The sequence below is a fragment of the Falco biarmicus genome, chromosome 1, assembly GCF_023638135.1.
Source record: "Falco biarmicus isolate bFalBia1 chromosome 1, bFalBia1.pri, whole genome shotgun sequence".
Classification (NCBI taxonomy): Eukaryota; Metazoa; Chordata; class Aves; order Falconiformes; family Falconidae; genus Falco; species Falco biarmicus.
In genome coordinates, this window is record NC_079288.1 from 61,123,143 (window position 1) to 61,140,106 (window position 16,964).

Below are 16,964 nucleotides of genomic sequence, written 5' to 3' on the forward strand. Positions count from 1 at the left end.
ACTTGAGTTGTATCTTGTTTCCACTCTCTGAAGTGTAAAACTGATTGGAATTACAACTCAATACTAAAACCACCATCAAATGGCTGTTCTTGTCCTGTGGACAGGGTTGAGGTGGCCTTCTGTCTTTAAATCAGAGAAGAATTTTCTCTGGTCAACTCATTTGAATTGTCTATGCCACAGATAATGTAGTCCACTCTAAGTTTTATGCTACTTTACTGAAATCTTTCTAATACTGGGAGCTCAGGAAGGGATGGCAGTAGATTTTACAGGCCAAGCTTGCTTGCAAATCCACTATGTTACAACCTGAGCTGCACCACAAGGTGTTAATGAGTTGTCCACAGACAGCAGAGGGGTCTCTGTGCATGGGAGGTTGGCAAGATGTCCTGTAACAGGATGAGATGTTGTCTGAGATTCTTGGAATTTCAAGCTTGTTTGTTTGTGAATCCACTTGAGGCTGTGGTTTTACTGTATTTAAGGATGTCCAACTTTGTAAGCTTCCTAACTTTCAAGAATGAGTTTGGGGTGTCTTTTTTTAAGGAGATCAGTTGGAAAGGAAGCATGGAGTAATACGGGCCATTTGCAAGATTTAATTCCTTAACGTCTGTGAAAATTTCTTTGTACATATAATCTATTTTTGCTTTGGAATAAGGAGATAAATTTGTTACTACTTCAGAACAGAACAATGAATTCGACTGCTAAGAACTAACAAATAGAGTTTACTAATGTGCTGAAAACTGTAAAAGGTAAAAACGAGAAAGCCTGTGTTATGAGAACACTGATAAACTGAAAATAACAGGACTGGAAAAATTAACACAGACAACTCCCTTGTTATGGCAGAACTGAGGTGCTAGAAGTGTTAGAGGCTGCAGTTTCAATAGGCGGAAAGTCATGCTATTGTAGACACATAGCTTCTTCACAGAAGATACTTTCCTCCTTGCTAACTTGGCCGTTTTTGCTTTCAGTCAAATCCTGGTATTGTCACTTGCCTCGAAAATCATCCACACAGGCTTGAAACGGGACAGTTCTTAACCTTTCGGGAAGTTAATGGAATGTCATGCTTAAATGGATCCACACACCAAGTAACAGGTAAACTGTTGTTGACTCATTTGTAAGGTGTTTATTTTTTGTCCTGTTTTAGTTCACTGTACTGTTAGTTACTGTAACCATAGGAGTACTGGGCTGTGCAGACCTCCCGTGAGCTCACACCAAAAAAATTGTGTTCTGGTCCAGAGGTCATCCTAGTGTTGTCTTGACTCCAATTCCATTTAGTAAAGTCTTTCCAAACTCATCTTGCTGCTTAAGGTGCAGTAGAAACGCTTTAGCTAGTAGAAAGGAGCTGACAACCTCTGAGGTTACTGTCATTAGTTTGCTGACAAAACTGTTCCCTTTTTTTGGAGGGTCCCTGTGCTTTTGTCAAAGTTTTGGACTAAATTAACACCACATGGTGTGTCACTGTTTGCCTTGTAGTTTTTTGGGTAACAGTGTAAGTGCAGGGATGCACTGACATCACTAAGCATGCTTTTGAAGTGATTCTTATGATTCATGTTTACCCGGCTTTGGTCTGCATCATGCATGTCTCAAGGCATCCTACTCGGTTCCTTTTGGATACCAGGAACTTGCCCAATTCCCAGGTCTGACTGCCTGTTTGGAGCAGAAGAGTGGGTGAGTGTGGGTGGTTTGACTAATTTTGTGGTCTAAGACAAAAACAGTACCCTTGAAACATGATTCCTCTGGACCCTTTTGCTAGTGCTGATACTGTGTTCAGTATCTTAATCACGGCTCAGCTTTTGGATTGAGTTTTCAATGAATTAACAACTTCTGTGTCATCTTGATTTATCTGAATGATACACCAAGTGGTATGAGAGGAAATGCGACTTATATACTCCAGCTACCCTTTCTGACTGCCTGTTGTTCTAGTCATGGGGCTAAAATCCTGCCCGGAGCAGTATACTGGACATGGTTGTGCACTGTCTAAATAAAACTGAGAGTGACTTCATTTTTGTTAAAGCTGCAGTCATCAGAATTCTTGTTAAATCTGCTGCCACTTCAAAAATATTTCATAACAAATACTGTGAAACTAATACTTTAGCTCAGAAACTGACAGAGGGGGACAATCCTGTTAGTAGGAGAATCCGCTGTGTTTATGCAAGGTTGCACACTAGTAAATTACAGCATAAAAGGCATTAGCAAAACCCCTATTTATTGCATACGGAATTGTAGTATCCAGTGACGCTTCTAATTATCAGTTACTGTTTATTGTCTTCTCTTTTCAGTGGTGTCACCTTATTCCTTCAGCATTGGTGATACATCAGATATGGAGCCTTACTTACATGGAGGCATAGCTGTCCAAGTGAAGACACCCAAGATGTTTTATTTTGTAAGTGTGTGCTTGACATAACCAGGTTCTTGATGTTAGTGGTCTGAGCACTCGAAGCAGAATTCAGCAGATACGTTATTTGTTTACCTGTGATTTGGATTTACACTCATCTTATTCAATAAGATTAATGATACTGATTTACTAAACTGTAGAAAACAGGAAATACTTCCAAGTCACCTGCCAATACGGAGAAAAATCTATGGGCAGCCTATATCCCTGTACTGCTGGGGAGTTCATGAACGTCTGCAAATATGCACTTTCTTGGGGGGCCTTCTGAGAATAAGAGACAGTTGGATGAGTTTGTATAAGAGGGATTGCAAGCTACATGATGCTGTGTACATTTTTGGGCCTGCAGAAAGTAGATCCTGACTGTCCTCAAACTTTCTTCCAAAAAGCTGGGAGCAAGGACTAGCTGCTTCTGATATGAGAGTGCACAGCTCAGTATTGTCTCTGTGAAGCAGTAGCTTCCTGTTCTTCCTGAGTGGGGAAGTTCTACAAGCAAGCAGCCAGTTGCCTATAAAATCTCTGGTAGCTGACCTCAGAGCAGTTAAGAGATGGGTCTCGCCACTATGATGTGAAACATCTCCTGGACCAGTTTTGATTGTCAAAACTTGCAGTAGATGGTTATTTTATGCATCTTTTGTGGCATTGATAATGGAGAGTGTAATAGCAATGCTAGTAAGAAAGGGTATTTGGTTCTTAGTCTCTCCAGGAAGATTATTGTTTTGTCAAGTAGCAGTGACTGTCATGTCCTTAACTGGGTGTGTTGTTTTCATGAAATCTGTTTTTCCAGGAACGTTTGGAGAAGCAGATAACAAATCCATTATGCCTTGTGGCAGATTTTAGCAAGCCTGAGGTAATTAGCATGTGGGGATTTGGGCGTAAGTGCTTTAATGGTTACACTGCATTGAATGTAATCTGCAGCTTTACGTGTAGAACAGTATGATTTCCTAACTATTCTGTAGTAGTTAAATATGAGTTTAAAGTATGAAGCGAGAGTGAGGTATCACTTTGTGTGGTCACACAGAATATACATTATGGTTTAGATCACTTTAGAGGCTTGTTATCCATGATATGCACCAAGTATATTGTAAATGCATAGCTCGGCCACCTCTGCTGTTTAAAATACCAGGTTTTGCTAAGTCTTTAATTCACAGGAGTGTAAATTTTGTAAGTGACACAAGGATTTTTCCTGTATTCAATGATACTTGATTGATAAAAATCACACTGACATCACAGCTGGAATAGTAATAAAAAGGTGCTCATAGGTTGGAAAACCCGAGTTAAGAGTTTTTCTTTGAAAAAAATTTTCAGAGGTATTTTTAAAATCTGAGAGGAAGCTAGTAGTATTTGCCTCAACACAGTTTTAGGTAAATATTATGGACAAGTGAGGCATGTAAGCCTCAGGCTCAGTAAAATCTTAAAACTTAAAAAAAGTCACTAAATGAAAAATTTTATTTGTTTTATAACGTAAGGTAATTTTCTACTTGTGACCCTTAGTGCTGGGCTTCAGGATGTTTGGCAAAATGCAAGGCATTCTAATCTCTAGTTAAAAGAAGATTATTGCATTTTCCAATTTCGGCATTAAATTCTTGTGGAGTCTCTTCAGTTGGACTTCATTGAAGTGGGTGCTGAATATGTGTGAAGGGTATTATTACTGAGTAATACTTCAGTGTTTCTACAAACTGGAATTGTGAAGTATTTCAAATTCACTTTTTAACGCTATTTAAATTTTTTTCTTGAGTGGTATTGTTAAGAGTCAAGGAAGTGAAATGAAAACAGAAGAGTTCAAATAGTTGCTTTTGTGTTCTTCAGTTTTCTCATGTTTGTAACTGCTCAACAGCTATTGCTGTCTTAACAGGCCCCTTTGCAGATCCATATTGCCATGCTTGCCTTGAACCACTTCCAGGAGAACTTTGGTCGCGGACCCAACATCGGGTAATGCAGCAGTCTTGTGTTTGCTAAGCCTTGAATCAGACAGATCTCTCCTTTTATTGTAGTTGCTGGTTTGATTGCAGCAGGGTACTTTGTCTGTCTGGTACTTAATAGATGACATAGAAATTAAAAGTTGAAATCTAGATGAAAAACGTTACCTAATGCATGTCTGGGTCTGTAACAGGGCTTTCCCAATACAGCAATGGCACTTTCTGGGCCCAGATAGATAGAAAATGCTTCTGGAGGAAGTTCTTCTCTGTTCCATTTTTTTTCACATTGTGGGGTTAATAGGGGAAAGTTGTTTCAGTGGTTCCTGAATTATCCTGTAGTTTATGGATTTAAAAAAAAAAATTCTGAAGGATTTGTTTTTCACTTCCAGTATTTTTTTTCAGCTGTAGTTCTTCATGTCCATAATTTTGAGTTAAACAAGACAAAACTACTACAAAATATAAATCTTAGGACTGGACTTGCACATGGGCTGTTTCACTGGGACTCCTGCTCTTGAGCTAACTAACATTTAGAAATGCATCTTTAATGCTCAGTGTTAAAGCCAATATAAATTTCTAAACTCTTCCTACTGTATCCAGTGCTTTTTCTCCTGTTGATTGTGTTTCTAGAAGGACTCTGAAATGTTTAAGTGATCAATATTGTTTCTACCCTGGTGTCTAGATGCCTTCAAGATGCTGAGGAAATGCTGAAAATAGCCATGTCCATAAGTGAAACACTGGAAAACAAGGTAAGTAAGGAATCATTGTCATTATGAGTCATTTTTGATGCACTAGTTTACCTGCCTAAAGGTCATGCATTAGTTGTTGGTCCTTGTTCTGGTCTTCGTATCCACCTTTAGATGGATCAGCTAGCTTTCTGAAGGCCATGTGAGGAAACAGAATGGTGTTTCAGCATGGGTGCAACCAAACGTTCACCTGACACAAAGGCTGAATCCTGTGGCTATGTGAACCCACTTTTTAGATAAATGAATATTAGAAGTACAGGTTATACAGTGGCTCTGTTTTGGCTGGAAACCTTTTTGCTAGTCAGAGTGAAATAATTTGTCTTTTATTGAAGAACAATAATCTATGAACCTGTCAAGCACTGACTTCATGATTGAAAGGATAAATCTGTTGTTACTATGTCTTATTTTTCAGCCTCAGGTGAATGGAGATATAGTGAAATGGCTGTCCAGGACTGCTCAGGGATTTCTAGCTCCTCTGGCTGCAGCAGTGGGTGGTGTTGCTAGCCAAGAAGTCTTGAAAGCAGTAACAGGAAAATTTTCTCCATTGCAACAGTGGGTAAGGATGTCTTTGGTTTTGGGTATTTGACAGTGATGTTAGGAATGTATGGTTGTGTGTAAATGCTGTATGATCAAAATAGCCTGAGCAACTTCCATAACGGAGGAGGAGGGAAGACTTGAGACTGAATTTTAAAAAAAATATGGTTTTGTGTGTACAATAGAAATGCAGCCAGTTTTATTTAAAATTTCCCCTATTTGGGGTTCAGACATCGCATTTTTTTTCCCACAAGCAAGGAGAGCGTTGGCCTTTCAGAGCATGGCTGCAAAGGTGTGATATATATAGTCCAGGTGCCGGTGTAAGCTACTGTACATAAGAGCAGTGCTTTCAGACTCTCAGGATCAATGGCAGAAGAAAGTTAGATTTAAAAACTTCACAGCCTAATTTGGAGTGGTAACATGCCTGTTAGAAATAAAAAGCTTGCGGCACAAGTTTCAGTGAGCTTTTTTCCCCCCAGTGTCCAGGTGCTTTTTCCTGTCCACTAAAATGCTGAACTGTAGGGAACTGAATGCTGTATAATCTTCCACTGACAGTAAAAATTTAGTGCTTCTAAATTTCTATGCTCTGTTGTACGTAAAAATACTTACTTTGTTTTTTAAATGAAAATAACATTAATTTTTTCCACAGCTTTTAATTGTGTGGTTTTCGGTTTTGTGGTTTTTTTTTTTTTGTTCTTGTTTTTGTTTTTTTTACAGCTTTATATAGATATGTTAGACATTGTAACACCTCTAGAAAAAATGGGCTCTGAAGAATTTCTCCCACGGTAAATATAACTACAATCTGCTCTTTTATGTACTGTTCACATCTGAGTCTCAAGCAGACACAGAAGATATCTTTTGAAGTTAGTTCAGTGCTGTTTGCTGGAGGGACACGTTTGGAGTTGAGAATGTGTGTCCTATCTGAGAATGGGAGGAATGGGAATTGTTGGGGACTTGGTCTGATTTTTTTTAGTGCATGTCAAAGTGCAGTTTGGCATCAGTGATACTACGATGATAAATGGTAACTTACTAGTCTTCTGTTTTTGTGTCCTATGCCTGCATAGGGGAGATCGGTATGATGCCTTGAGGGCTTGTATTGGAGACTCTTTGTGCCAGAAACTGCATGATTTGAATGTTTTTTTGGTGAGTATGACTGACACTGTTACACTTTTCAAATGTTTTGTCGATACAGCTAACATCCGCTGTCTTCAAAATAATGATAGCAGCCCTGATGCCACTGCAGAGTAAATGGTCCAGAATTGTAATGGGACTTGTCTATTATAACTGTCTTCCTGGTTTTCACTTACATTTCTGACTAAAAATGTCATTTTCTTTAGGTTGGCTGTGGAGCGATAGGCTGTGAAATGCTAAAAAACTTTGCACTTCTTGGTGTTGGCACTGGGCGAAACAAAGGATTGGTAAGTCACCTGTTAACCTCACTTTGCTTATCAAAAAGTAATGTGAGAAGGAATATTGCAATAGACTGCTTAAAAATGTTAAAAGTCTAAGCCTTATTTCAGGTTGATCTTTGCACAGAGGGTAAAATGGCCTCAGCATAGAGTGGAAGTAGAGTGCAATTAGCAGCAGAACATGTTTGGAGCAGTCTTGCTGTATTTTGATTTTCAAACAAAATTTCATCAGACAGTATAGGCAGAGCTGTTAGCCACAGTGGATGCTAACAGGAGTGCTTTGTTTTGACAAGTTTCTGTAGAGATTTCATCAAGATTATTGCTCAGTGCTATACTTGAATTGTAACTCCAGCTGTTGCTTTTGCCCCTTCTGACTTAGGTTACAATTACAGATCCAGACTTGATAGAGAAGTCAAACCTGAACAGACAGTTTCTTTTTCGACCTCATCACATACAGGTAGACTTCCTTGTTCATTAAACTTCTTGTTCTGTATCCTGTGTCTCTACCAATAGCTGAACTTGTGTGTGTATGTAGTTCTGTCCAGAAAAGACTGAAAGTCTGTTATGAAATCCAGAATATTCGAAAAATGAAATATTTCTTAAAACAATACCTAGAACTACATTGGCATCCCACTTATCACTAGTATCAGTTGAGTACAATTGGCTGGTCTGATCTTGATTTATGCTGGTGTCTTTGACTAATGGAATCTCTGGAACTTGAGAATTGGATGAGGAATGCTATGTTGTATAAGAAGCTGCCATGGGTTAATATGCCAGAAATGCATTACTATACTATTGAAATTTGGGAAGAGCAAAACAAAACAACAAAAAATGGACAGCAGTAGCAGAAGTGTTCTCAACAGAAGTGCCACTGCTAATAGAACTTGACCAAAGTTGCCGTCTTCTGACTTAATTCAGTCTTCATTAAGCTGGTAAATAGCTTGGCAAAAAACCCGTACATTCAGTAATGCGTTGTACATAAACTGTTAATTCCTTAGCAGCAGAGAGAATATCCCTGTACTTGCAAACGCAGCATAAAATAAATAGATGTGGTTCAGATCTTGACAGCAGTGGGGAAAAGGGAATCCCCTGCCCAAAAAGCAGCAGCTGAATTTTCTGCCTCATGTTTATGTCTAGCAAATCTGGGAACAGATTACATTTTGGATGGATAGATAAATGGAAGGTGAACTCTGCAAGCTTTCAGAAGCCACAGTCTTCAGTTCTGCTGATCTAAGTGCTGATCCCTAGATAATTGAATGTAGTATGGCTAGAAGTGTCAGGTAGGTTAAGAACTCTATTTCAGTTCAGCTTCTGAAATTGGCTTTGTGTGGAATGCCTTGCAGTAATGTGATTATTCACAGGTGCTTGCCTATGCTGCATAGATATAGTCACAGTAACTTATGGGCTTATCCTCTGACAGTCATGAACTGCTCCTCTCTTACATCATTTTGAGAGCATGACAGGCAGTACATGGCATTGGTTTCAGTTAACTCGATACACTTCTGACCATTTAAGCACTTTCATCTTGTGGTTTCTGAGGCACTACTTTAAGTAAAATAAAAAATAAAACTAGATTAATAAGATATTTAATTAGTGAGGGAGGTATATGATTAAAGAAATTCCTTTATTTTATGTTTTGCTTACTAACATTTCTGTCAGTGAATTGTTGTCTGATCAGCAAATGAAGTCAATACTTGTGTCCCAGATGTTCTTTATCTAAATATTGTTGAGATATCTATCTATATGTATTTATACTTTCAGAAACCTAAGAGCTATACTGCAGCAGAAGCAACCCTGAACATCAATCCTTACTTAAAGATTGACTCATACATTAATAAAGTTTGTCCAGCCACTGAGAACACTTACAGCGATGAATTCTATACCAAGCAAGATGTAATTGTGACCGCTTTGGACAATGTTGAGGCAAGGAGATACATTGATAGGTAGGTTGTGGAAATGAAGCAAGAGCTGCTTTTCATGTTTGTATGTAAACTCTGTTTTTCTATTCATAATCTTCCTCATCTGCAACTGCTTACAAGATCTGATAGCCAGCTGCTCAGATTTATCTTGCTCCTTTATAGGAATGCTGGCTGGGTGGATGAAGGGGTTAGTATTTGTGGTGGAAACCAACCCTTGTTGTGTGGCTGCTACTGTTCACGTGGCAGAAATTCTGCCTTGGAGCAAGTTCTTGGAAATTAATAGCTGTCAACTGTCAAAGTATGAGGGGGAGAATACTGTGGCAGTCTTAAGGTTGAATTGTTGAGTAGGAATATGTATGTAAATTAGTAAGTAGGAATGTTTACATTTAAAAGAATTACTGATGCCCCTAATCCAGGTAGGTTCAGGTTTATGGTATCCTGATATAACCTGAAATAGCTCTTCTTATTTAATCTTTTCCTGAGTTTGGTGTAAGTGTTCCACTCTTCTGAAAAAGCCTAGAGTCAGTTCTGGTTACACACTGGTAATGTCTGCAAGGCCAGAATGTAGGGATTATGCTGTATTCTGATAGTCTGTGTCTTTTTCCATGTCAGTCGTTGTGTAGCAAACCTGCGTCCTCTTATAGACTCTGGAACTATGGGAACAAAAGGACACACGGAAGTTATTGTGCCCCATCTGACAGAGTCCTATAACAGTCACGTAAGTGTTTTAAGACCAATGCTTACCTTCTGAAGTTAGTCTCAAAATGCCCTCTACATATCTAAAATAAGTGGTCTATTTGAGTTGAAGAACAGTACTACTAGGAAATAATTACTTCCTTGGTTTCTCAAGAAAAGCTCACAGGAAATAAAATTTGAGCAGACTGGAGATACCATGTTTGTTGCCTAGGTATAATCATCAGATAGGTGACTACTGCATGAATCGTGAAACATAAACTTTGGAAAAAGTCCTAATTCTAAAGCATTTCCAAGGGACTGACTTTTTTGTTCCTTGAAAACTCCCTTTAAGTAAGAAACTAGTCCCCCAATAGCATTGCAAACTGGTTTTCTACTTGTGGGTTTCTTTCATGGAACTGCATTCTGCTTGCTCATTCTGTTCGTGGTGACTATCACCTCCACAGGCAAGTAGGAGAAACACAAGCCTCTGTGATAGGAATTAGTCTGCCAGTTTCTACAAGCATACATAACAGTTATGTTTAAATGGGGATGGAGGAAATGAACCTTCAAACTCTTGCAGTATCCTTCTTGTTTAAGTTCTTGTGAAACTGCCTTTACAAGGTAGAAACTCAGTGGTTGAGAACACCATGAAATGGTCATGTGGACACAGACAGGATTTTGAGCATCCTAACAGCCTTGCTAGGGTCCACAAAGAATCTTTCTGGCCTTGAGTGAAAGGGCATATTTCATGTTGAGAGTGTATGTGAATGCGAACTGCACATCTTGAAAAAGCTGGCTGGCAACTTTTTCTGTTGTTTCAGAGTTCAGTTTTGCTTTCCGGTGTTGAGTTTAGACTATTCTTCATAAACAGGAAGTTACATGTTAGTGTTCATAAAACAAATTCTGTTCTAAGCATAAATAAGCCGCTTTGTATTTTAAAACAGTGGAGTTTTAAACTTGTAGAGTCTAGAAATTCTTGGTACTATTATTAGCAATAAACCTTAATAAGCCTGCATTTATATGCAAGTCTCCTTAATTACAGCGGGATCCACCAGAAGAAGAAATACCTTTTTGCACCTTGAAGTCTTTCCCAGCTGCCATTGAGCATACGATACAGTGGGCAAGAGATAAGGTAAGGGAATAAGCTTACTGGTGTTCAGCATAACTTAATGTGTATTTGGAAGGGTCAGGGATCTGATATACTTCTTGCAAAATGCCATATTTGTTCTTTTTATTTTCTAGTTTGAAAGTTCATTTTCTCACAAGCCTTCACTGTTTAACAAATTCTGGCAAACCTATCCGTCTGCAGAAGAAGTTTTACAGGTAGGGGAATGTTGCCAGGGTAATATGCAGGATTTAAACTAATGCTTTATGGATTTTGTTTCTATTTAATTTCAGTGAGATTTGGGTTATTTTCTGACATTATTCAGAAAGCCTGAAGACTTATTTCGCCAGGTCATTAGTTGGTCTTGCATAAGAACAGTATTTCTGGTGTGTCTCATAATTAAAGAGCCAAAGCCTCATGCGTGCGCTGCTTTTTCTAGCTCATGCGTGCTCTGTACATAATATAAAAATATCAGAAATACTGAGGCAGTGCTAGCAAGGGTATAGTAGATGTTACACTGATGTGCGACCAGCTGGAAAAAATGAAGGGAAGATGTAGTTTCAAGTGAATTCAACTATGTAATAAATAAGACTAAATTGCTTAATACTTTTTCTTGTGAGTCTATAATTGCCTATGTCTATAGGGCTGGGTGGAAGTAAATCAAGCAGACCACAGCACCTGGGGGAAAACCCGGTAGACAGGGTCACATAAAGGATAGTATTTTACAAAGTGACCTTCTTTTTCCTTTTGCCTTTAATTTACTAAAAACATATTTACTATTTGACAGGATTGGGAGGAGTCTTGTCTGTTTTAACTTTTTTGTATTTACTTCTCTGTCTAGAGAATAAAATCAGGGGAGAGCTTAGAAGGCTGTTTTCATGTTATTAAAACGCTCAGTAGGAGACCCCGAAGCTGGACTCAATGTGTGGAACTAGCAAGAGTAAAATTTGAGAAGTATTTTAGCCATAAGGTAGGTAAGACCTGGAAATGTGATGGTGCTAGACTGATGAGGATTTTAGAAAATCCTAAATGCCAAAAGTTTTTGGTAGCCCTATGAACTAGGTGTCCGGGTCTTTTCACTCACTTCCATCTCTTTAAAATAATGAACTGTACTTGAAACTTTAAAATGTTGCAACTCACTCTTGGTAGCTCTGTTAGTAGTCTCCACGCAGTTTTCTTGGCATTTTTCCAGCTAACTAGGTATTGTGTTTTTTTCAGAGCAGCAGGATTATCAGATATCTTTCCTAAAGGACAGTGGCTTTTTGTTTCTCCAACTAAACTTTTGTCACTGAACTCATCTTCATATCCCTGATTTTCTCAAAGATGTCACGGAAAGGCTGGCTGAAATAAAAGCCAGTCATTCTGAGATATAGTCCACAGTGTTGCTTAAAGTGTGTGTGTAATTTTATGGGAAAGATTTGATCACGATGATGTGTATTAGTGAACATAAATCTGTGTGTATGGAAGCCCTGATGGTAGTTGTCACATTGAGAAAACATTGTGTTCCCAATTGTGAATCAGTATGCAAGAATCCTAAAGTGACAACAGGGTGGGGGGAACGGTTCGCTTGTTGCATTAAGTATCTTGCTTGGACTTTGGACAGATGAGGTGACATTGTCATCTTTGTCTTGTGAATAAATGGACAAGTCACTCTTGTCTAGCAGTACTTGTGTCTTTATGCTCTCCATCGTGATGTAGTGTGGTGGGTTGACCCTGGCTGAATGCCAGATGCCCACCAAAGCTGCTTTATCATTCCCTTTCTCAACTGGGCAGGGAAGAGAAAATGTAACGAAAGACTTGTGGGTCGAGATGAGGGCAGGGAGATCACTGAGCAATTACCATCATGGGCAAAGTAGATTCAACTTGGGGAAATTAGTTTAATACTATGCAAATTGGAAAAAAACACCTCCCCAGCCGTCCCTTCTTCTCAGGCTTAACTTAATTTCCAGTTTCTCTGCCTCCTCCCCACAAGTGGCACAGGGATACAACGTAAGATCAGTCCATCACACATTATCTGTGCTGCTCCTTCCTCTACAGAGGCAGAACTCCTCACACTCTTCCCCTGCTCCAGTGTGGGTTCCCTCCCACAGGAGAAAGTTCTCCATTAACTTCTCCAATGTGAGTCCTTCCCATGGGCTGCAGTTCTTCACAAACTGCTCCAGTGTGGATACCTTCCACGGGGTGCAGCCCTTCAGGAGCAGACTGCTCCAGCCTGGGTCCCCTGCGGGGTCACAAGTCCTGCCAGCAAACCTGCTCCAGTGTGTCGTCTTCTATGGGGCTGCAGGTGGGTGTCTGCTCCACCATTAAGCTCCATGGGCTGCAGGGGACAGCCTGCCTCACCATGGTCTTCACCACGGGCTGCAGGGGAATCTGCTCCGGTGCCTGGGGCACCTCCTCCCCCCTCCCTGTTCATTAACCTGGGTGTCTGCAGACTTGTTGCTCTCTCATACTCTCACTCCTCTCTTCTGCAGATACTTTTTTTCCTCCTTCTTAATGTGCTATCACAGAGGTGCTACTACTGTTACTGATTAGCTCTGCCTTGGCCAGCAGCAGGTCTGTGGCTTCTGGCATCTTTTTACAGAAGCCACCCCTGTAGCCTCCCTGCTACCAAAACCTTGCCACGCAAACCCACTATACACAGGCATCTTAGATTTTTCCAACTCCAGGTTACTTCAACTACATATCTAAGTGTTTTAAAAACTGTATCAAAACATCACAAATCATTACTAAAAAGAAGGCTTGATTTAGTGTGGTCATGTCAATCCGAATATGACAAATTACTAAAGCTACTCTGGCTTTTCCTCTAGGCTCTTCAGCTCCTTCATTCATTTCCTCTTGATACACGATTAAAAGACGGAAGTAAGTACAAATGCCCTTTTGTGCCTGTTGTGAATTCATGGTGTACGTCATGCGTTGCTGTTCCTGATTCCTTGGGATTTCATCTTAAGTCTGTCTTCTTACCAGGTTTGTTTTGGCAGTCACCAAAGAGGCCACCTTTCCCAGTGAAGTTTGAATTTAACGATCCTTTGTAAGTATGGTACTGCCACTGATGCCTTTTCTAGTGTCCTATAAAACTCACCCTACAGCAGAAAGTGCAAGGCAATGGCTTTATAGCCCTGGAAGCTGGACTGGTACTTGATAGGTACTAGTGCATAGTCTTACACTGTGGTAAATTCAGTGAGCTGTCTCATGCTTCCACTGCAGGTTATTTAACTTTCACTGATGTGGGATTGGAGGGTGGCTTGAAACAACCCATTTCATTTATTGTGTGATTACAGAATTACTGAGTTGTTGCTGTCATACACCCTGCCCCCATCAGCCCACATCATGAAATGCAGGATGTGCCAGATTAAATTGACTACCTAAAATAACCTAGTGGAGGGACTCCCTTTTCTTCTTCATCACAATTTGGGTCTGATCTAGATGGCTTTGGTATTACAGATAATTTAAAAAATGTATGTGGTTGAAGGATTGAAAAGCCTTTATCTGCTGCGTATCTACATCTGCTTTGAGAAACTGTTTGGATTGCTGTTTTTAGTTTGGATGAAAACTGAGATCATGATAAATATCAAAACATTTCTGAGGTGAAGCTTTTTATTATCATATTGATGTCATGTGTTTGTAGTTGTTTTCTTGACTGCAGAAGTTGAGAAAATATGGTTTTCGTTAAATAAATTCACTCAACAAATTTTGCTTAGTTTTGAGGAGGGCTTCTGAGTCACTCAAAATCTGTCATCTGTTTTGTGCTGTGTGCGCTGAAGGGTGGAAATTCTGTTTCTCTGTGTTTTCATGATCTCTTTGGATATGATTACAAACCTTTGGGCAACTGAAGTAAGAGAACAACTAAACAAAAATAATTATCTTCCTCTTTCTTCAGGCATTACAGTTTCATTGTGAGTGCAGCAAAACTCTTTGCAACGGTGTTCTGTGTTCCTTTCACAGAAAAGGTAATCCATACTGCAGCAGTGTTCCTATCACATAACTTGATTTATGTGTTCAGTTTTGGCCTGATGTTCAGTTGCCAATTCTTTCCAAGAACTGATTAAAATGATTCTTAAAGCAATAAATCCTTCAGTGCTGGTTATTCAGCAGCTGCTTACATTTAGTCTTCCTTATTTAAATCCCTAACCCAGTCTTTTTATGGGGGCCTTTATAAGTTGATGTGAATTTAAATTGTTTTTCTTGAAAACTGTAACAGGATTTGTCAGAGGAAACTATTTTGAAGATTATTTCTGCTGTGAAGGTACCAGAGTTCAGACCTTCAAACAAAGTAAGTGTGGTACTCAGTTTAAAGAGAAAAAATAATCCGCAAGCAGTGTCCCACATCTCCAACTAATTCTTGCATTGATGCTGATGAGTAATAAACACAAATTAAAATGTGTTTTGGGGAAACAAGAGTGTGGCATCCAGGACTGTTTTAACTTGATAATAGCAAAGGTATCTATGTACCAGATGCTAAATGCAAGATGTGGGGATTTTTTGCCTTTTGCAGATGATTTTCCATGCATGAGTGTGACTGTAAGTCTGCAAGCTTTTTTTAAAATTTATTAATCTATACTATTTTAATAAAAAAACAATATTTTACTCATCATCAACTTTAAAGTAATCCAAGACTAGTGTCTATTTGTTATTCCTTTCTAGGTGATATACAGGAAGTGTCATTATTATGTTTAGTTTAAAAGTGTTACCTTCAAAAGTTAAGTGAAGTGTTACTGTGCAGCGGCTAGTATTTGTCAGTGTTTAAAATTAACAAATATTCCAGGGTGTTTTCATATCTTCTTCCCCAGGGTTAGCACTTGTCTCATGAATGCTTGACTTGTGAGACAAAACTAATATTTTAACTCGGAATCACAGAATGGTTGAGGTTGGAAGAGACCTCTGGAGACCGCCTAGTCCAATCCCCTTGCTCAAGCAGGGGCAAGGACTGTGTCCAATCAGGTTTTTAATATCTCTGAGGATGGAGACCCCACAGCTTCTCTCTGCTACCTGTGCCAGTGTTCAGCCATCCTCACAGTTTTGGTTAGGGTTTTTGTTTGTTTTTTCTTTAAAGTATTTTTGTATGTTTCTTATGGAGTTTTATGTGCTTCAGTTTGTGCCCATACCCCCTTGTTCTGTCACTGGAAACCAGTGAAAAGAATCTTCCTCTGCCTTCTGTACTTTCTCCCCATGAGATATTTATATGCATGGGTAAGATCCCACTGAGCCTTCTCTTCTCCCTGCTGAACCATCCCAGCTCTCCCAGCTTCTTCTCATACGAGAGATGCTCCAGTCCTTTAATGATTTTGTGGCCCTTGGCTGGACTTGCTTGAGTAAGTCTATGTCTCTCTTGAACTGGGGAGGAACGAGTGCAAGGAAGACAGGAAATCTAATGCACTTCACACTTGTGCTGTACAAAGTTCGTTTATTTTATTGCTCAAGCATTGCACACACTTGCAGGTTGTACAGACTGATGAAACTGCAAGAAAACCTGATCATATTCCAGTCAGCAGTGAGGATGAAAGGAATGCTATTTTCCAGCTGGAGAAGTCTATACTATCCAATGAAGCTCTGGAAAGTGAGTAGTGCAAACTAGCTTCATAGCTTAGTAACATTTTGCAATAGCGCTGCCAGTACTGTGGCATTCAGGTCTTTGGGTAAAGCGGTTCTGCAATTCTGCAAGAAGCAGATGGCTGATATCTAAAGCTATCTGAAATGCCATGCAGATAACTGTCCTTATTGCCTGACGTTACCCTATGCTTCTGTATTTCTGAGATTCCTGCAAGTTCTAGGGTTTTCTGTTACACTTGCATGTAAGTACAACCTTGATGACGGTGAGCTGGCAGCAGGGCACTGAACTCTTAAGGGAAAGGGTGCTGGCTACATCCCAGATGGAATTAAAATGATTCTCGTATAAGAAGGTTGAGAGTTTATCCGTGTTTCAGCTGGAATAGTGAATTTTTCCTCCTAGTAGCTGGTAATGTGCTGTGTTTTGGATTTAGTGTGAGGGAATGTGGAAAACGCACTGATGTTTTAGTTGTTGCGAAGTAGTACTTACCCAAGTCAAGGACTTTTCAGTTTCCCGTGCTCAGTCAGCGAGGAGGTGCACAAGAAGCTGGGAGGGAGCAGAGTCAGGACAGCTGACCCAAACTGGCCAAAGGGATATTCTGTACCATAGGACATCACGCTGAGTATATAAACTGGGGGGAGTTGGCTGGGGGCCACCAATCGCTGCTGGGGACTGGCTGGACACCAGTCGGTGGGTGGTGAGCAATTGTATTGTGCATCACTTGTTTTTCTT

The 16,964-nt window shown here is 39.7% G+C and overlaps 1 protein-coding gene across 2 annotated transcripts in view; it reads left to right on the forward strand.

The window, feature by feature from the left end:
• The window catches only part of UBA6 (ubiquitin like modifier activating enzyme 6), a 32,682-nt gene that overhangs the window by 9,429 nt on the left and 6,289 nt on the right, over positions 1-16,964 (forward strand). For both annotated transcript variants that reach the window (XM_056343344.1, XM_056343335.1), the window contains 20 exons: positions 963-1,086; positions 2,274-2,377; positions 3,171-3,233; positions 4,239-4,315; positions 4,982-5,048; positions 5,458-5,601; positions 6,297-6,364; positions 6,644-6,722; positions 6,917-6,997; positions 7,368-7,445; positions 8,750-8,931; positions 9,520-9,625; positions 10,625-10,714; positions 10,825-10,905; positions 11,529-11,657; positions 13,495-13,546; positions 13,652-13,715; positions 14,565-14,634; positions 14,886-14,957; positions 16,124-16,241. In XM_056343344.1, coding sequence (XP_056199319.1) covers positions 963-1,086; positions 2,274-2,377; positions 3,171-3,233; positions 4,239-4,315; positions 4,982-5,048; positions 5,458-5,601; positions 6,297-6,364; positions 6,644-6,722; positions 6,917-6,997; positions 7,368-7,445; positions 8,750-8,931; positions 9,520-9,625; positions 10,625-10,714; positions 10,825-10,905; positions 11,529-11,657; positions 13,495-13,546; positions 13,652-13,715; positions 14,565-14,634; positions 14,886-14,957; positions 16,124-16,241 — 1,849 coding nt within the window. The remainder of the gene's footprint in view (positions 1-962; positions 1,087-2,273; positions 2,378-3,170; positions 3,234-4,238; positions 4,316-4,981; positions 5,049-5,457; positions 5,602-6,296; positions 6,365-6,643; positions 6,723-6,916; positions 6,998-7,367; positions 7,446-8,749; positions 8,932-9,519; positions 9,626-10,624; positions 10,715-10,824; positions 10,906-11,528; positions 11,658-13,494; positions 13,547-13,651; positions 13,716-14,564; positions 14,635-14,885; positions 14,958-16,123; positions 16,242-16,964) is intronic.